The sequence below is a fragment of the Sorex fumeus genome, unplaced genomic scaffold, assembly GCF_029834395.1.
Source record: "Sorex fumeus unplaced genomic scaffold, SorFum_2.1 ptg000006l, whole genome shotgun sequence".
In the NCBI taxonomy this organism is placed as follows: Eukaryota; Metazoa; Chordata; class Mammalia; order Eulipotyphla; family Soricidae; genus Sorex; species Sorex fumeus.
The window spans coordinates 50,068,299-50,086,172 of record NW_026606063.1 but is presented as its reverse complement, the minus strand read 5'-3'; the positions used below and the strand labels follow the sequence as shown (position 1 = coordinate 50,086,172).

The 17,874-nt window shown below is 36.7% G+C and overlaps 1 protein-coding gene across 2 annotated transcripts in view; it reads left to right on the top strand.

The window, feature by feature from the left end:
• PAPOLG (poly(A) polymerase gamma) overlaps positions 1-14,831 on the top strand; it is a 37,804-nt gene extending 22,973 nt beyond the window's left edge. Inside the window, exons 11-22 of one of the 2 annotated variants that reach the window (XM_056123047.1) lie at positions 156-276; positions 825-909; positions 1,295-1,348; positions 3,953-4,072; positions 4,848-4,957; positions 7,555-7,676; positions 8,155-8,324; positions 8,690-8,778; positions 9,157-9,377; positions 10,241-10,306; positions 10,893-10,949; positions 13,443-14,831. In XM_056123047.1, coding sequence (XP_055979022.1) covers positions 156-276; positions 825-909; positions 1,295-1,348; positions 3,953-4,072; positions 4,848-4,957; positions 7,555-7,676; positions 8,155-8,324; positions 8,690-8,778; positions 9,157-9,377; positions 10,241-10,306; positions 10,893-10,949; positions 13,443-13,541 — 1,314 coding nt within the window. In that variant the 3' untranslated portion in view covers positions 13,542-14,831. Of the gene's footprint in view, positions 1-155; positions 277-824; positions 910-1,294; positions 1,349-3,952; positions 4,073-4,847; positions 4,958-7,554; positions 7,677-8,151; positions 8,325-8,689; positions 8,779-9,156; positions 9,378-10,240; positions 10,307-10,892; positions 10,950-13,442 lie in introns of both variants that reach the window. The other variant, XM_056123038.1, reaches the window with a different exon arrangement.
• Positions 14,832-17,874: the final 3,043 nt, after the last annotated feature.

The window sequence follows — 17,874 nt, the reverse complement described above, 5'->3', positions numbered from 1 at the left end:
GTAATGAACATAGTTGGGGAAAGAAACTGTATTACTTAGACATGAGGAAGTGTAGTATTAAATTTATATTTCATATTCTTCAGACTTTTGGGGAAATGAAGTGTGGACAACTGAAATAGGAGAATAGATCAATTACTCTGCTTCTAATTTCACAGGTAAATCCATCAGATAGGTATCATCTCATGCCCATAATCACCCCTGCCTACCCACAACAGAATTCTACGTATAATGTGTCCACATCAACTCGAACAGTAATGGTAGAAGAATTTAAACAAGGTAAACATGTTTGCCCTGTTGCTCTTTACATAGACCCACAAAATTTTGGTTGACATTTTTATTCTTTATTACAGTGTTAGATTGGAAGAGTTGTGTCATCACCCTGTTTTTTTCTAAAAATGATTTCAAATGTTTTTCAGTGATTGCTTTTAAGATAGACAAAGTAAAGCCAGCCAGACTGGTTAAAATACTTTTTTGTGCTCTGAGAACAGACTAAATATATATTTTGGTGGGAGGAGGGTGGTTTGGCCACAACCAACTTTGTTTAGAGCTTACTCCTCGCACTGTGCTCAGGGATCATTCCTAGCAGGGCTTGAGGGTCCATGTGGCATACTGGAGGTTGAACGCTGGTTGGCAGCATGTAAGACAAAGTTCGATAGCAGCTATACTTGCTCCATACCCACTTTGTTCTACCCTCTCCTGATATATTACTTTTTTAACTACAGATTTAGGTGGAATTAGATGTTTGGAGGGTAAGGAATAAAGAAACTGGTAATACAGATGGTAAAATGGTTATGGTTACTAAAGAGCAGTATTTTTGAATTTAGGTCTTGCAGTCACAGATGAAATTCTTCAAGGGAAGTCAGATTGGTCCAAATTACTTGAACCACCAAATTTTTTTCAAAAATACAGGTATTTTATTTTCGGGGTTTGTGTGTGTGTGTGTGTGCACGCGCGCGCACGTGCGCGCGCGCATGTATATTTATAAAAAAGACAGTTACTTCAGAGTTAATATAAATGACTGTTGCTACTTAGATTTCAAGTAAGATATAGAATATTTTAGTAGAAATCTTGTGATAAAAAAGTAGTACCTAATGGTATTAGTGGAGTTTTTTTAATTGCAGAGTCTAGAATTTTGTGAGAATCAGAGCACATTTAAATTTTCAAGTCCTATGTGCTTATATTAACTCTTTTGTTCATTGGAGGGAGAAAGGAAAAGTACTGATGGAAAAGCAGACCCTAACAATGTTTTTGTTTCTCCCCCTCTCTGCACCAATGTTCCTGAAATTTTTCTTAGACATTATATTGTATTGACTGCCAGTGCATCAACAGAAGAAAATCATCTAGAATGGTAAGACATATTTCATGTTCTTGACCTACCATATAGTGATAACATAATGCTTTGCCATTTTCATAACACTGATTTTCAAAATACTAAGTTTTGTTGTTTTTTTGTGCCATAGCTAGTGGTGCTTGGTGTTTGGGGAACCACATGGTGCTGGTTCTAACCCAGAGGGCAGAGATCTAACCTAGGGCTTCTACATGCAAAGTATGTGCTCCAGCCCTTGTAAGCCTTCTCCCAAGCCCAAAAACATTAAATCTTATTGGTGATTTTTAATTAACCATGAATTTCTGTTTAGGAAGTATCAAATAATATTTCAGAATCAGGAATGACACAAGATAAAGGTGTATTTTAGGATTATCGCCTTTCATTTTTTATTAGATTCAGGTTTAAGCAAAACTTGTATGATTTGAGGGGTTCAGCTACCTAATCCTCAGTGAGGTTTTCTTTTTTTATCTTGGCCATCAGGTTTTCACTATCAAAACTAAATGAAAACAGTATTTTTTTTTTAATGTTTTGTTTCATTTTTGGGCCATACCCAATGATGCTCAGAGGTTACTTTCAGTGTGGTGCTCAAGGGTTACTGGGCAGGATGTTTAGGATCAAATCTCAGGTTTCCAGACACTGAAGTTCTTTAGCCCTTTGTGTGATCTCCACAGCCCCATTTTATATATTTTAATTCAGGAGATGTTGGTATGAAAGACTTCAGAGTTTCTTCATCAAAAGATTGTTTCTTTTTTTTTGTTTTTGGTTTTGTTTTTTGTTATTGGGCCACACCTGGCTGTAAGCAGGGCTTACTTCTGGCTTTTGTGCTCAGGGATCACTCCTAGCAGGCACATATGTGATGGTTAATTGTGTGCAAGGCAAGGTCACTACCCACTGTTCTTTCTCTCAGACCCCTAGAAGATACTTTTTTAGTATATCTAAATTTATTCTTCTGCCTCTGTATTGAAATTCATGGTTTCATGGGGCTGAATTTCAGGTCACCAAATGACTGGGATTTTCTTGATCAGATTGCTGGATAAAAAAAGCATTGCCATCTTATTTGGCTTTAAGATTTTATTCTTTATTTCATTGCTCATTGAAAGAACTCTAAAATTCTTTTGCTAAATATTTCATTTTTCTAAATTAGGGATCTGGAAGCTATGACCCAGACCAAATTTCTGTTTGCTACCTATTTTTATAAAGTTTTTTTGGAAGATAGCCCCTCTCATTGATTACATGTTGCCTATAGCTGCTTTTATGCTACAATGCAGAGTTGAAAAGTTATAGCAGAATTTGATGCCTCTCTAAGCCTAAAATAAATACAAAGCCTGAAATAAGTACTCTGTCTTTTGTGTACTGATAAAATTTCCTAACCTAAATGACTCAGTTTTTGTGTATTTGTTGTTGAAGCACACAGTGATAATGTATAAGCTTTATCATGTGTTGGAAAATATAAAAATGTTCTTTCTAATTCATAAAATCATTTTCTTTAAATGTAGGAGTACTGCTAATTCATAAAATCATTAGTAAATCAACTTGCTAGTTGACAGGTCAGGTTTGATTTCTTCTTTTTGTTTTTGGGCCATACCCAGTGGTGCTGAAGGCTTACTTCTGTCCCTGCACTTGGTGATTACTCCTGGTGGCATTGAAGGACTATATGCAGTTCTGGGAATTCAGCTTAGGTCAGCCAATGTGCAAGACAAGTGCCCTGCCCACTATCTCTCCAGCCATGGTTATTTTTTTTAGAAGAAGATATAAAACTTTTATTTCACATAGTATTAGGGATTGGTCCCAGGGCTTCACACATGCAAATCACATATTCTACTGTTGAATCACATCTCCAGCCCAGTAAAGACACTTTGGCGGGTGAGGGGCATGGGAAGGGAGAGGGAGAGATACGGTTGAATCACACCCAGCAGTGCTCAGGACTTATTGTTGCCTCTGTGCCACGATAATTCATAGTGGGCTTGGGGGGACCGTATATGATACCAAGAATTAAAATTCAAGTCAGCCACATTTAAAACAAGCACTTACCCTCTGTACTATCTTTCTAGCCCCTATATACATATTTAAACAGCATGTTTCTTTCTTTACTGTAACATTGGTTCATAACATTTGAGTAATACTTTATAAAGATTTTTATTGTTGGGGGAGGCCAAGGTTTGTGCCACACTTGGCAGTGCTCAGGGTTTACTACAGGCTCTCTGCTCAAGGTCACTCCTGGCAATTCTTGAGGGACCCTATGTGACTTATTCGACATCTTGAATGAACTTTAAACAAAGTCCAGTATATTGTACTGATTTTTTTAAATGAATTATCAGCTAATATTTGATTTACTTGTATGTAGCTTTCAACTTTGTGTGTGTATGTATGTCTGTGAGTATGTGAAGCAAGATATTTTTTATCAAACAGAACTTGCTTAAAAAGATGCAGTGGGGTAGTGTAGGGTTAGGGGTGTGAAGAGAGGAAATACATGTTCAAGAGAGGATACAGATTTCTCCAGAGTGCAGAAAGCTAGCAAAAGATATGGAGACAAGTGAGATATGTGTTCAAGAAAGAACATGAAATTGAAGAGCAAGCTTTGTAGCTTCCAATCTTTATATGGAAGAATTGTATCTGTTGTTTCAGGGTTGGATTAGTAGAATCTAAAATTCGTGTTCTTGTTGGAAACTTGGAACGGAATGAATTTATAACCCTTGCCCATGTAAATCCCCAGTCATTCCCAGGAAATAAGGAACATCATAAAGAGTAAGTTAAGTTTTTAATACTCTATTTCTTTTCTTTCAGTTTTTTTATTGAATTGCCATGAGATAGATAGCCCATTACAAAGTTGTTCGTGATTGAGTTTTAGTCATACAATGTTCCAACAATAATCCTTCCTCCACATTTCCCAGAACCAATATCCCCAGTTTCCCTCCCACTACCCCCAATTCTCTCCCCCCCACTCTACTCTATGGCAGGCACCTTTCTACCTTTCTTCTCTCGCTCTTGCTCTCTCGCTCACTCTCTTTCTCTTTTTAGACATTGTGGTTTGCAATACAAATACTGAAAGGTTATTATGTATAACCCTTTACCTAACTTTCAATAGTCATTCCTTATCCAGCATCCAGCGTCATCATTGCCAACTATTATAATACTGGTCCCTTCTCTGCCTTACCTACTCTCCACCCTTCTTAAATAATGTTATTTTACACATGCATCATTTAAGTTTAGTTGCTAGATTGTCATTTATCAAGCATTAGTGGGAGGTAATAAATATGTTGAATATAAGTTGTCATTCACTAAAACTAAGTACATGCTACATTGGTAGCCCACACAACCCAACCAAAAACTTTTATCAAAGTAAAGACTTACTAATCATTTTGGTGCCTATTAATCTTTATAACAACATGGGATCATGTATTAGTGCTTTTGGTGTCAGTTGTAAGAATTTTGCTAAGCCATTAAAATTTGTATTTATTTCCATATAGACCAAGTATTAAAAATTGCAAATATACTAATGGAAATTCTTTACACTTTTTAGCAACAATTACATATCAATGTGGTTCCTTGGAATAATTTTTCGGAGAGTAGAAAATGCAGAAAGTGTTAACATAGACCTCACAGATGATATACAATCATTTACTGATACAGGTAAGACTGTTGTATTAGAGCTATGGTTGTAATCAGCCTTGGTTGTAATTTATTATTATTTGTTCAGGATCTGGCCAGCTATAAGAAGCATAGCTATGGGCTCAGGAATAGCACAGTATCTCAGATTACTTTTCTTGCAAACATATGCTCACGAGTCATATCCTGTTGTGTCACATGCACTTAGAGCTCAGTACTACCTTCTCTGTTATCTGTAATCTTTGACACTGCAAGCAGTTTCTAAGCTGCACCATAGCCAGGTGTGTGCAAGCACTGTAGAAATAGATGTAGCTATTGGCAACCACTGCAAGTAAAAAAGATGCATGTCCCATGGTTTGGGAGTACAACCCCTCTCTGATGGATACATATGCAAGAAGTGCATTGAACCCCTGGAAGTCCCATAACTGTAACCATTGGCCTAAGCTAAGAGTGCTTGCTCCAGTAAGCACATATGCAAGCACCACAATTAGAGCAGTGCAAACCACAAGCCTTGGTGAGCTCCACAACTGAAAAATGTACTAAAACCATCATTTGATTTGTGCAATCCCCAGTCATTGCAACAACATGAGCACAACCAGTAGCAAAGGAAAAAGGAGGGAAGACAGGAGTTAAAGAAAAATAGCCGTTTTTTTTTTTTTTAATTTTCCATGATTGTTTAGATGAATATGGTACATTATGGAAGCTTTTGCTAATATTTTTTAAAATAAGATATGGTGAAATAATACCTAGTGCATGTTAAGAGTGTCAAGGGTTAGTTCAGAATAGTTTATATAGTGTGCCACCATTTATAAATAATATTTATGCAGTGTATATAGTGTGCTATGTATTTATAAGCAAGCACACATAAAGAGTATGTGTTTGCTTATAAATACATTAATATCTCTAGAAGAATAATTTTAAAAATGTTAATGTGTTGCTACCAGGTTAAGGAATCAGACAGGTGTGTGTAAGGGACAAGGATAAAGAAACTCACTGAACACTCTTATTTTGCTGGTGGTGTAGGGAATTGGACCCAAAGATATATGCATTCAGGGCAATGTTCTGCTGCTGAGCTGATCCTGAGTACTCTTAATTCTTTTGATTTTCCTACTGTGTAAATATATTGTTTTAAAATGAGAGAAAATGAGAAACTTCAAAGGCAATACCTAGTGCCTAAAAATGATTGGATTTTTATATGAGAAAAACAGAATATTTTATTTAAAATAAACTTGCTGCATGTGTTTCATAACCAGTGCAAATAAGTGTCTTAATACATTTTGCTTCCAGTAACACCTAGAATTTCTTTACATAACAAATTTAGAGTTTTAATGATCTGGATATATTTATACTTTTAATATTCATGTATGAGCCCATATGCATCTTCTATGTTCTTTGGACTAGCCCTCATATTTATGATGAAAGTGTAGACTTCTTTGTTTTACTTTAGAACAACTGACTCAGTCTCTGGTAGTGGTGCCAGAGAATCTGTAAATTGAACAAGTACCGCTGGTAATAAAATTTCCATTCTGATTTGTACTTGCTTTTCAAGAAGGAAGAAGAAGATGGAAAACTTTATTATAGATATATAAAATATTTTTTTCCAGAAAAGGATATTGAGGTGCCAAGAAAAGAATAATCTATCACATTTCACAAAGCCGTCTTCCCTATCTTTAGTAAATCTAAAATCTGAGTGTTCACATTTGACATGCAGTAAACTTACGTGGTTGTAATGAAACAGATTTTCTTAAAAGATGTGAAAAGGTTTAAATGGGAATCTAGGAGGACTTTGTGTATTTTGCTCGTAGCAACAGGCCATTGAGTCTGGTTTCCCCATCTGTACACTAGAGATTACTTTTAGATGCTTTCTAACATACAGTGTTCTGTAATTGTTGAAGATTTTAAAATTTGCTTGGAGGAGCTAGAGAGTTAGTACAGAGGAATAGGCATTTGCCAAACAACCCGTTTGATCTTGCACCACTTCTGGTCTGCTGAGCAGCTGAAGGTATAGATATAAAAATCCAAAGTAAATAAGTTAATTAAAAATCAGGGACTGGGGTGATAGTACAGCATGTAAGCCTTGCTTACTATCTTACTTGCTTACTTACTATCTTGCTTACTTGCTTACTATCACTGGTCCTTGCACCCAGGACCAACCAGATTTGATTCTCAGTGCCACATATGGTCCTCTGAGCCTTGCCAGGTATGGTATCTTAGCACAGGCGGAAGCCCAGAGCATCACCAGGCATGGCCCAAAATCCAAAATGATACTTAGTTAGTAAAAAAAATGGCTGCATGGAGGAAAAGCAATTTTGTATTTGATAGAAAGTTTAACTTGGGCAGGAAATTGTAAAGAGCAGTTGACTTAGGAGGAGGGAAACCTTTTCCTCAATTTGTTAATGAGATGTAGTTATGAGAAAGGCTTAGGCATTGTTGGCATAAGAAAATTAGTAGTTAAATAGGATTGTGACAGGTGAAAATGTTTTAAGAAATATTTGTTTTGTGAGAGAGGTGTGTGTTTATCTGTAGTGAGGGGAGATACTGATGGCAGATTCATTTCATAGAAAGAAAGCAGTTTTGGTTTAAATAGAAGTTTCTCCCTTAACATCTTGACATTATTACAGTGTACAGGCAGGCAAACAATATAAACATGCTAAAGGAGGGAATGAAGATTGAAGCAACTCATGTTAAAAAAAAACAGCTTCATCACTACCTTCCAGCAGAAATTCTTCAAAAGAAGAAAAAGGTAGCTTGTGATCTTGATTTTTCTAGTTTTGTTCAATGTTCCAGTTTTGTTCCAGTTTCCATAAATGATCTCATGACAAAATTTGCATTCTTATGGCATCCATAGCCCTTGGGAATAAAGAGAAGTCCAGCCAGTTCAGTCTAGGACTAAATCACCTTCACTAATTACAAAAGATAATTTAATATATACTTAAGAATTGAAAAATGATTATTCTCATTTGATATTTAAGAGAGAGAGCGAGAGCGCGTGTATGTGTGTGGTAGCTGGATAGTTTTTACTGAACAAAAACTTAGATGGGAGGCACGTTGGGAGAAGGAACAGAATAATGTTCAAAAGAGCACATGTGCTTGAAAGAGCCGAGTAAGCATGCAAGCAAAAAGAGACAGGCAAGCAAGATACATGTTTAAGGGAGAATACAAGCTTGAAGAACAGTCTCATTTCTCTTTTAAAATCCTGAAAGTTTTTCTTCTTTTAGCAGAGTCTTTCTGATGTCAGTCGAAGTTCAAGTGGACCTCCATCCAAAAGATCATCTATGGATAGCAGTTGTTTGGATAGCTCCAGAGACACTGATAATGGAACACCTTTTAGTTCTCCATTGTCTACAAAGCAAGCTTCCAAGGCTGATAATCCTGCCGGAGAACCAGAAAGGTCTCTATTTCACAGTTGTCCTTTTAGTCTTCAGTTGATTTGAGGATAATTTATACCTTTGCCACATGCTTTGTCATTGTTAAAAGATTTTATCAATTGCTAGACAGTTTCTTATTTTAGAAACACTCAACAATTTGTATAAATTGACTTAAGAATATGTGGGTGTTAAGTACGCAGAATGCACTGGTATTCTCTTTAATATGTGGGGGTGGTTTGTTTTTGTTTTTGTTTTTTTAGTTCTTGTGTCCTCTTTTTCTCTTCTTTCATTTCAATGAAGTGTTAAAGTTCTTGAAATAGTCAAAATATTGTTTTAAATAAGTTATATTTAAATCATTTAATGGTGATAATTTAACTCTTTTTAATAGAAATAGTGCTGAACCTGTTGCTGTAAATGTGGAAAAGCCATCAACTGTCCCACCAGCTCAAGGACTGTCTATTCCAGTTATTGGTGCAAGTAGGTATCTAAGCTTTTGTTGGTTATGCCTCTACTGCTTATGTGTAGTTTAGTATACATATATGTGTACATATATGTACAGAGCCTGGCAAGCTACCCGTGTCGTATTCAATATGCCAAAAACAGTAACAATAGCGGGTCTCATTCCCTTGACCCTGAAAGAGCCCCCAGTATGGCAGCGTTGGGAAAGACGAGTATGGAGAGGCTGCTAAAATTTTAGGGCTGGGACGAATGGAGATGTTACTGGTGCCCGCTCAAGTAAATCGATGAACAACGGGATGACAGTGATATAGTGATACGTGTATATAAACATATATATACACATGTATATGCATGTATTATATATAATTGCTAAATTCTTTCCTTTTTCCTTTTCAGAAGTTGACTCTGCAGTAAAATCTGTATCGCCCCCAACTGTGTGCACTATTCCTACTGTAGTAGGACGTAATGTCATTCCGAGAATCACAACACCTCATAACCCTGCCCAGGGACAACCACATATAAATGGAATGTCAAATATAACTAAAAATGTTACAATCAAGAGATCTCATTCCCCATCTATTGAGGGGTCTTCCAAGAGGTTGAAAAACATAGAAAAGGTAACATTATAATCTTAGTGATTCATTAATTCGTTTTTAAAGTTAACTTAAAAATAGTACAAAGAAATATGATTCTCCATTACTGTCTTAGTATTCCATTAGGATTTAACTCTTTAAAAAGATTATTAGGAACTAGAGAGTTAACTCAAAGGGCATGCTTGGCATGTTGCCTGAGTTGGTACCTTAGGGATCTGGGGACATGGCTCAGTGGTAAGAGTAGTGCTTTGCATGTGTGAGGTCTTGGGTTTAATCCTTGGCACCACCCCACATTGTCAGGTGTGTTCCCCACTTTATGCTCGGAGGTTGCTCCCAGCTAAGTTTGGGTTCCAAAATAAGTTACTTTATTTTTCTTCAAAATAGTTACTTTTAAAGAACCTGCACTGTATTAGGAAGTGGCTCAGATTGGTTCTTTCAAGTTTGAGTTATGCTTTATTTCACGTAGTGCCAAGGATCAGACTGGGATCAGTCGCATGCATGGCAAGTACCTTAACCCTTGTACTATCTTTTAAAGAAAATATGCCCAAACCCTAAATCAGTTGTTCATACTGAATTCAGATTACTTATTTGTCTGAAAACATAGATGATCTGTTTTTCCTTGATTTGTACTACTAAGTCATTGTTAGTAGCTAATCATTGTATTATAAAGTTTACTGGTAATATTTTACCAGTACCTGGTAATATTTTGTATAATCTGATTTAACCAAAAATATCACTAAACCTAAAAATTTAGAGTGGTCATTGAATCAAGTCTAATTTCTTCAACACATTTGTGGAAGATTTTGATCTTTCTAAGTGCTAGTTTATAAAACTTGTATGGTTTTTATAGATACATAATAGCAACTCATTATAATGTTATATTTTAGTTGACTCGACTTGAATCAGGATTTCATGAATCACGTGTTACTGAAGACAGGAAAAGGAAATCAGTGGTAAATATATTTAGTGTACTTCTTCAAAATATTTTCCCCCCTTTTTATTGATTTATCATTGGTTTGGGGGCCACACCTGGCTATGTTCAGTGCTTACTCCAACTCTGAGCTCTATTCCTGGCAAGACTGGTGGTCCTGTATGGTGCCAGGGATCAAACCAGATTCTCCTGCATGCAAAGGATTTGTCATTAGCTTATAGTATTGTAGAATTTCAGAGTTAAACTTGACTGGCATCTTCATAGAGAGTTCACTGCACCCTTTCCAGTGCCATACCATCTACAAAAAGACTACTGTCTTACTTTAGCCATCCATTTTTCTCTTTCATCCATCTCCCTTTCCTTTCAGTATGGCTGTAGCTTCATCAAGACTATTCATAAAATTAGTTTGTTTTTTTGCCAGGTTGTTTGCTTTAGTTACAAGATTGTTACTTTTTTTTCCTTCAAAATAGTTATTTTTAAAGAACCTTACTGTATTGGAAAATGGTTCAGATTATATCTGTTAAATTTCGATTATGTTTTATTTCATGTAGAAATAAATGTTTGCATAAAGGAAAGAAAGTTTACTTATGTATAATTGTTTTATTTAGGATGCTATTGGAGGAGAATGCATGCCTATTCCAACTATTGATACAGCAAGAAAAAAGGTAACAATTAGTCTTAAATATATAACAATTTATAGCACAGCGATAGGGTGTTCGCCTTACAAGCGACCAACATGGCCGACCCGAGTTCGATTCCTCCGCCCCTCTCGGAGAGCCCGGCAAGCTACCGAGAGTATCTCGCCCGCACGGCAGAGCCTGGCAAGCTCCCCATGACGTATTTGATATCCCAAACACAGTAACAACAAAGTCTCCAATGGAGACGTTACTGGGCCCGCTCGAGCAAATCGATGATCAACGGGAGGGCCTTTACCTTTTACCTTATAAGTAATCTGCAGGTATGAAAAAATCTATTTTAAAGCCTATCCACTTAACCTTCCAGGTTTCCCAGAATTTATTGCCATTCTGAAGCAAAAAGTGATTTCCGATTTTTTTTTTTTTTTTTTTTTTTTTTTTTTGCTGTTAGGGCCATACCCTGCGGTGCTCAGGGAATGCTCCTGGCTCTGCACTCAGGAATTACTCCTGGCAGTGCTTGGGGGACCATATGGGATGGCAGGGATCAAACCTGGGTCAGCACATGCAAGGCAAACTCCCTACCCACTGTATTATTGTTCCAATCCCTCTGATTTCTTTTTTAGCGGAATTTATAAAAATCCTCTTCTACTGTCATAGAGGTTACCAAACATACAAAAAACATGGATATATAGTATGATAATGGAAGAATTTCTGATATTAAAATGTAAAAGAGATCGTAATGTCTGGGGCTAGAGAGATAGTAGTTTCAGTCCCCCAATCCCACATTTGGTCCCCAAGCACCTCCAGAGGTCATTCCTACACAGGAACCAATAGTAACCCTTGAGTACCACTAGATGTGGTTAGCCCAGGCTGTGTGTGTGTGTGGGGGGGGGGGGGGGGCGGGGGGGGGGTTGGAGTGGAGCTGGTGCAAAAAGGTTTTTTAAAAAGGAAAGAAGAAGCCATGTCTGGGTTTTGCTTTAACGTTTTTTATGTGTAAAGAGATGCTTAGGGCTTACTCCTGGCTCACTCTTAGGATCACTTCTGGCCTTGGGGGAACCATATGGGGTGCTGGGGATTGAATGCAGGGTGGTAGTGTGAAGGCAAACTCTCTACTGCACTGTACTGTCTCTCTGGCTACTGGCAAAGTTTAATATCTGAGTCTTGGTTGTGGCATCTAACTCATTATTTCAATTTTTGCTTTTTCTTTTTTGTGACAGTGCTCAGGACTTACTCTTAGCTCTGTACTCAGAGATCACTCCTTGTGGTGCTTGGAGAACTATATGGAGTGCTGGAGATCAAACTAGCTGTATGAAAGGCTAGTGCCTTCACTGCTGTACTATCTGTCTGCTCCTAATACTTTGCTTACTTTTTAAAAATATTTTATTTTTTTGTTTGAAGTTTTTCATGGTTTTGAATTAGTTACAGCTTATCCACTCACTGTACTGTCTCTCTGACCCTAATTTTTCACCTTCATGTTTGAAAGTTTTCATGGTTTTGATGTGAGTTTGATACAAGTAACTTTTCAGCCAAGCTAACCTATGAGAATTAATTTGTAGTCATGTCTTAACAAGAAATCAATGTACTGCTTCCATAACACAACTCTGTTTTGAGAGGTTATCAATTTCATAAATTTTGCCTTTTTAACACAGTAATCTTTCATATCCACAAAAGGTTCTTGACTTCACCTTTATCGAAACTACTTAAAACTCTGACCGGAGATGCTGGATTGTTTTTTCTTCTTACATTTAAAAAAAAAATTTTTTTTATCTCATCACCATGAGATACACACAGTATATGAACAAAGTTGTTCATGATTGGGTTTCAGTCATAAAATTTTCCAACATCTGCACCTTTACCAGTATACATTTCCCACCATCAGTGTCCCCAGTTACCCTCCCAACACCCATTGCAGAAGCTATTTTCTTGACAGCCCAGATATGTGACAGCTTGTGTATTATTTTCATCAATAATACACACTTGTTTTGGGTTTTTTTCTTTTTAACCTCATACCCCATGAGTTTCTTGTTTAATGGCCATGCCTTCCTATTCTTACTATTGCCTGCTTGAGGAGAAATATGTTCCTCTTGCTTTTCTTATTCCAGAATGGCCAGTTGGGGATGGAGGCAGCCAAAGCAGGTTTGAGCCCTGGAATCCCATATAGTTCCCTAAGCCAACCGGGAACGATCTGAGTGCAGAATCAGGAGTAAGCTCTGAGCATAGTCAGTTCTATGCTCCTCTCCCCCTGAAAAAAAGAGGAGCAATTGATTTAACAAAGTCTTCTTTCCTACATATATTCCTCTAGCTTTTTTTCTTTTTCTGTTTGTCCTCCCCCCTTTTTTAAAATTTTATTTATCTAGCTCCTGTCCTTCCTGTATTCTTCTACCTTTTGCTTCTGACTCTAAAAAAATAAAGTTCAATCAAGAGACGCCAATGAAGATTGGGGACAAATAAATACTCAGCAACTATTTGAATGTTGTTGGACCTTTACAATGTTTTTTTTTTTTATCATTTTCTTTATAATAGAGACTACTGAGTAAAGAACTACCAGATTCTTCATCTCCAGTTCCTGCAAATAACATCCGTGTCATCAAAAATTCCATTCGACTGACGCTTAATCGGTAAATGCAGTGCCTCCTCACTAAAGTGAATATGCAATCATTTAGTGGCATAGAGACAGCCACTTTTTTAAAATAGAAGTGGTTGTTATAGATAAAATTGGGTGGAAGTTACTGTCATCAGTTCAAGGACCTTAAAGTGGTTTTTGAATATGCACTTTGACGTGCAGATGACGTAGCATAATAGTCTCTCATAGATGCTACAGACCTGTCTAGGGGATCACTTGCTATCAAATTGTCACATATAATATTATGGCTTTGCATTGAAGGTTTTTCTGCCTTAACTTTCAATGCGTATTTCTCTCTTATGGGAACCAGTTCTTGGCAATTTGGAAAATGATTTTTTTTCAAGTACTGAAATTTTTTTTAAGTCTTATGTTGTAATCATTGTATAAAACTAAAGTTAAAACAAAAAAATTTTTGTCCTATAAGTTTCCAAATTTTAACATATTTGCTTTAGCATTGAAGCCACTTTGTGAAACCTGAGAAAAATGAATGTGAGTTATATTTTCTCCTTTTCTCATTTGTGTAAATGTATTGTTGTATGTTCTATTGATTTAAATTATTTTTTCAAGATTGGCACATGGAATATTTAAGTTATTGTTTTCTTGTGCCTTTCTGTTCAAATGTTGCAGTTACCAGGGAGAATTAGTCCAGTCATTACTATAAGAGTTGGACACCATAAATTCTTTATAATTTTGCCTCCCATGGAGGCCTTCAAAATGCATCTTTATTAAGAATCAAAATATTACCAGGATACTGAAAGTCAGTATTATGAATTGTGAAATTGTTATATATTCTATCTCATGCCATTCTTGTAAGTAGACCATTCTTTTTTACAGAGGAGTAGCTCATTCCAACACCAACAATAAGAGATCTTTAAGTATGGCAAACTTGTATTTTTGAGGTATAAAATTAACTTGGCATGATAATTTCTGAACATTACCCCACAACTTCAAATGTTTATTCACAAGCTAAGCATGCAGAAATAAGCAGTGGATTTTATTAAAATCTAAAGACATTTTTGAATGACATTGTTACCAAGTATTAATTGGCTCAGGACCTTTGTAATTATTTAATTATATGAGTTGTCTTTTTTTACACTGCTTTTTTCAATGCATTTCTTAATATTTTTTAAGTTTCATGAATGCATGCTCAGTTTATTAAACTCCATAACCATGTAATTCTTGTAATATGTTGATTCAGTGTTTTGTAAATGAAGTCGTATGTATTTTCAGAGTATTTTTGTATGTACTGTAAGATAACCATCTTTTCAAAGAGAAAACTTTAAAACCTTTATTGTCTCTAGTCTAATTTTTTAAATATCAGTTATGCTTGAATAATTCTTGAAATATATGGAGTACTCAGTCAGGAACGCCAGTTACACTTTCTTCAGCTTTCACTCGGGTTTTGATAAGATTCGGTAGGAAAAACACAAAATGATTCATTTAAATAAAATGACCTTGGTGTTATGTATTATTTATGGAACTCAAGGAATTCTCTTCAGCCAGTGTAATAACATTAATAGCAGCCTGCTTTCTCTTATAAGCCTTTTACCACTGAGTTGAAATACTTGAATTCTCATTGTCACAGAGCACTGTCTTCTGTCTCTCCTGTTTCCTATCTCCTAGGTCTCTAAAATAAAAAATGTAGTGTTTGAATTTCTATAAGAAAAACTTCTTAGAAGTTAAAAAAAAAAGGCATATAAAAACCTTTTTTTTTAAGAAAACTTTTTGCTTTTGGTGTGTGTCTTTTGGATTCGGGGCCACACACAGAAGTGCTCAGGGACTACTCTCAGCCCAGAGGGTCCTGCTGACAGTGCTTAGGGGACCATTTGGTGTTAAGGACCCGGTCTTCTGCATACAATACATTCACTCCAGTCCATTGGGCTGTCTCCCTCCCCCACCCCCCTTTATTTTTCACTTCCTACATAGCACAAGACCAGAATGAAATCCCATAGCCAATTTGTAGCTGTCTTAGAAGAAGAAAGGAAGGAAAAGAAGGAAAGATTATTATTTTTTACTTTATTTTGGGGGGTGGGGGGGTGGTGCCACAGTTGTGGAGCTCAGGGCTTGCCCCCTGCTCTGCATTCAGAGATCATTTTTGGTGGGCTCAGGCAACCACACAGTTAATAGTTGACCTCAAACTCTAATAAATTATTCATAAGAAACTTAATTAAATTTTATACATCTCAAGTTTGTATATGTGTACATAAAAGGTAAAGGTAAAGGCCCTCCCGTTGATCATCGATTTGCTCGAGCGGGCCCAGTAACGTCTCCATTGGAGACTTTGTTGTTACTGTGTTTGGCATATCGAATACTCTCAGTAGCTTGCCGGGCTCTCCGAGAGGGGCAGAGGAATCGAACTCGGGTCGGCCATGTTGGCCGCTTGTAAGGCGAACGCCCTACCGCTGTGCTATCGCTCCAGCCCATAATATTTAACTATTATTCCATGGTTATCAGTCTTTAAAATCTTTTTTAAAGGGGCTAGAGTGGTAGTACAGAAGGTAAGTTGCTTGTTTCGCATGGGGCCAACCCAGGTTCAATCTCCAGCATTCCATATGGTCCCTTGAGTACCACCAGGAGTAATCCTGAGTGCAGAGCCATGAGTAACCCCCATGTATCATTGGGTGTGGCCTCAACACAAAAAATAAAGTCTTTAGGAAATTCTTCTGCATTTCTGTGATTACTTTTTTTTAATTCAATCTTCATGATAATAAAATGAGAATAGATGTAAATTCCCTCAATATAGTTAAAGCTTCTACCACAAACCCACAGCTATCATACTAAATAGAGAAAATCAGAAAGCCTTCCCTCTAAGATCAGGCACAAAACAAGGTTACTCACTTTTACCACTATTACACAGTATAGTATTGGAAGTCCTTGCCATAGCAGTTAGGCAAGAAAGAGATATTAAAGGCATCAGATTGGAAAAGAAGTCACATTCTGACTATTTGCAGATAACATGATACTACACTTAGAAAACCCTAAACACTACTCAAAAACTGCCTAGAATCAATAAACCTATACAGTAACATGGCAGGCTACAAAATCAATGACGTTTTCAATAAATCAGCGAAGATTTAATCTTTGTTCCTGATCCAAGTTCTATAGTATAGTCATTTATTTAAAGGACTTTTATGATAAAGTCATCAGTGGTTCAACTAGACTGCAAAGATAGCACAGAGGAGTTGATGTGATACTTTTGAGCTGTTTGGATCAAAAGTTACCTTTCCTGGGGCCAGAGTGATGGTACAGCAGGTAAGGCACTTGCTTTGTACCTAGACAGCCAACTATACCCCCCACTGCCATCCCATATTCAGGAGACCACGTGTCACTTGGGGGTGGAACTCAAAATTCTTGCACAGCATGCACTCAGCCCACTGAACTCTTCTCAAGCTCCTTTCATGTTGTGATTTAGATTAGAACAGACCAATCGAAATTTACTTTTAAGTGAACGTATATTTGAAAGAGGATCTTGAAAGACAGTGTGGTAGATAAGGCATTTGGCTTCAATGCATTCAACCTGGGTTTGATACAGGCACCACATATGGTTCCTCAAGCACCACCAGCAGTGATTGATCCCTGGTACTTGATACTGTGAAGTGATACACCACTGTTACCTCAAGGAGGTTCTACAAACTCAGAGCAATTCTAGGTGTTCACTAAAATAAAATATTAACTTGAAATTACATCAAAGCTAATAATGATAATCTTATGGTTCAATTAAATATAAACTTCAGAAAAATTGATGGTAAGGGTTAAGCCTTAAAATCCTGAAGAAGTATTAGCCATTATTAAAATTTATTTTCTTTTATCATTTGCATTATTACTATCATTATGGCCTACATCATATATTTTGAAAGATACAGAAGACAGTTGTTCATACATACTTTTGTTTCTTGGGGCTGCACCTGGCTCCTTCTGTCATGGTCAGGGATCACTCCTGGTAGTGATCAGGAGACCATATATAATGCCAGAGAACAAACCCATATCAGCCTCACATAAGGCAAATGCCCTACTAACTGTACTATTGCTCAGCTCTAACCCATATATCTTGAATGCTAGTATTAAATTCACAAATAAGAGCTTGTATATTCATCATTAATTATTAGTAAGCCACTCATGGCCCCAGTGAAAAACATCTGACAGTAAACTACTGTAAAACCTATATATACCAAGAAGTGAATAATAAAAAGCAGCTAATATTCAATTGTAAAGTGTGAGCATTCTGCTTGGATTACCAGGTCACCTTCCCAGCATGTGAATTTCTGATTAGAGCAACCCATTACTCTTAAATTATAGTTTTCATGCTAAACTGAACAGAAGTAGCAATATTCA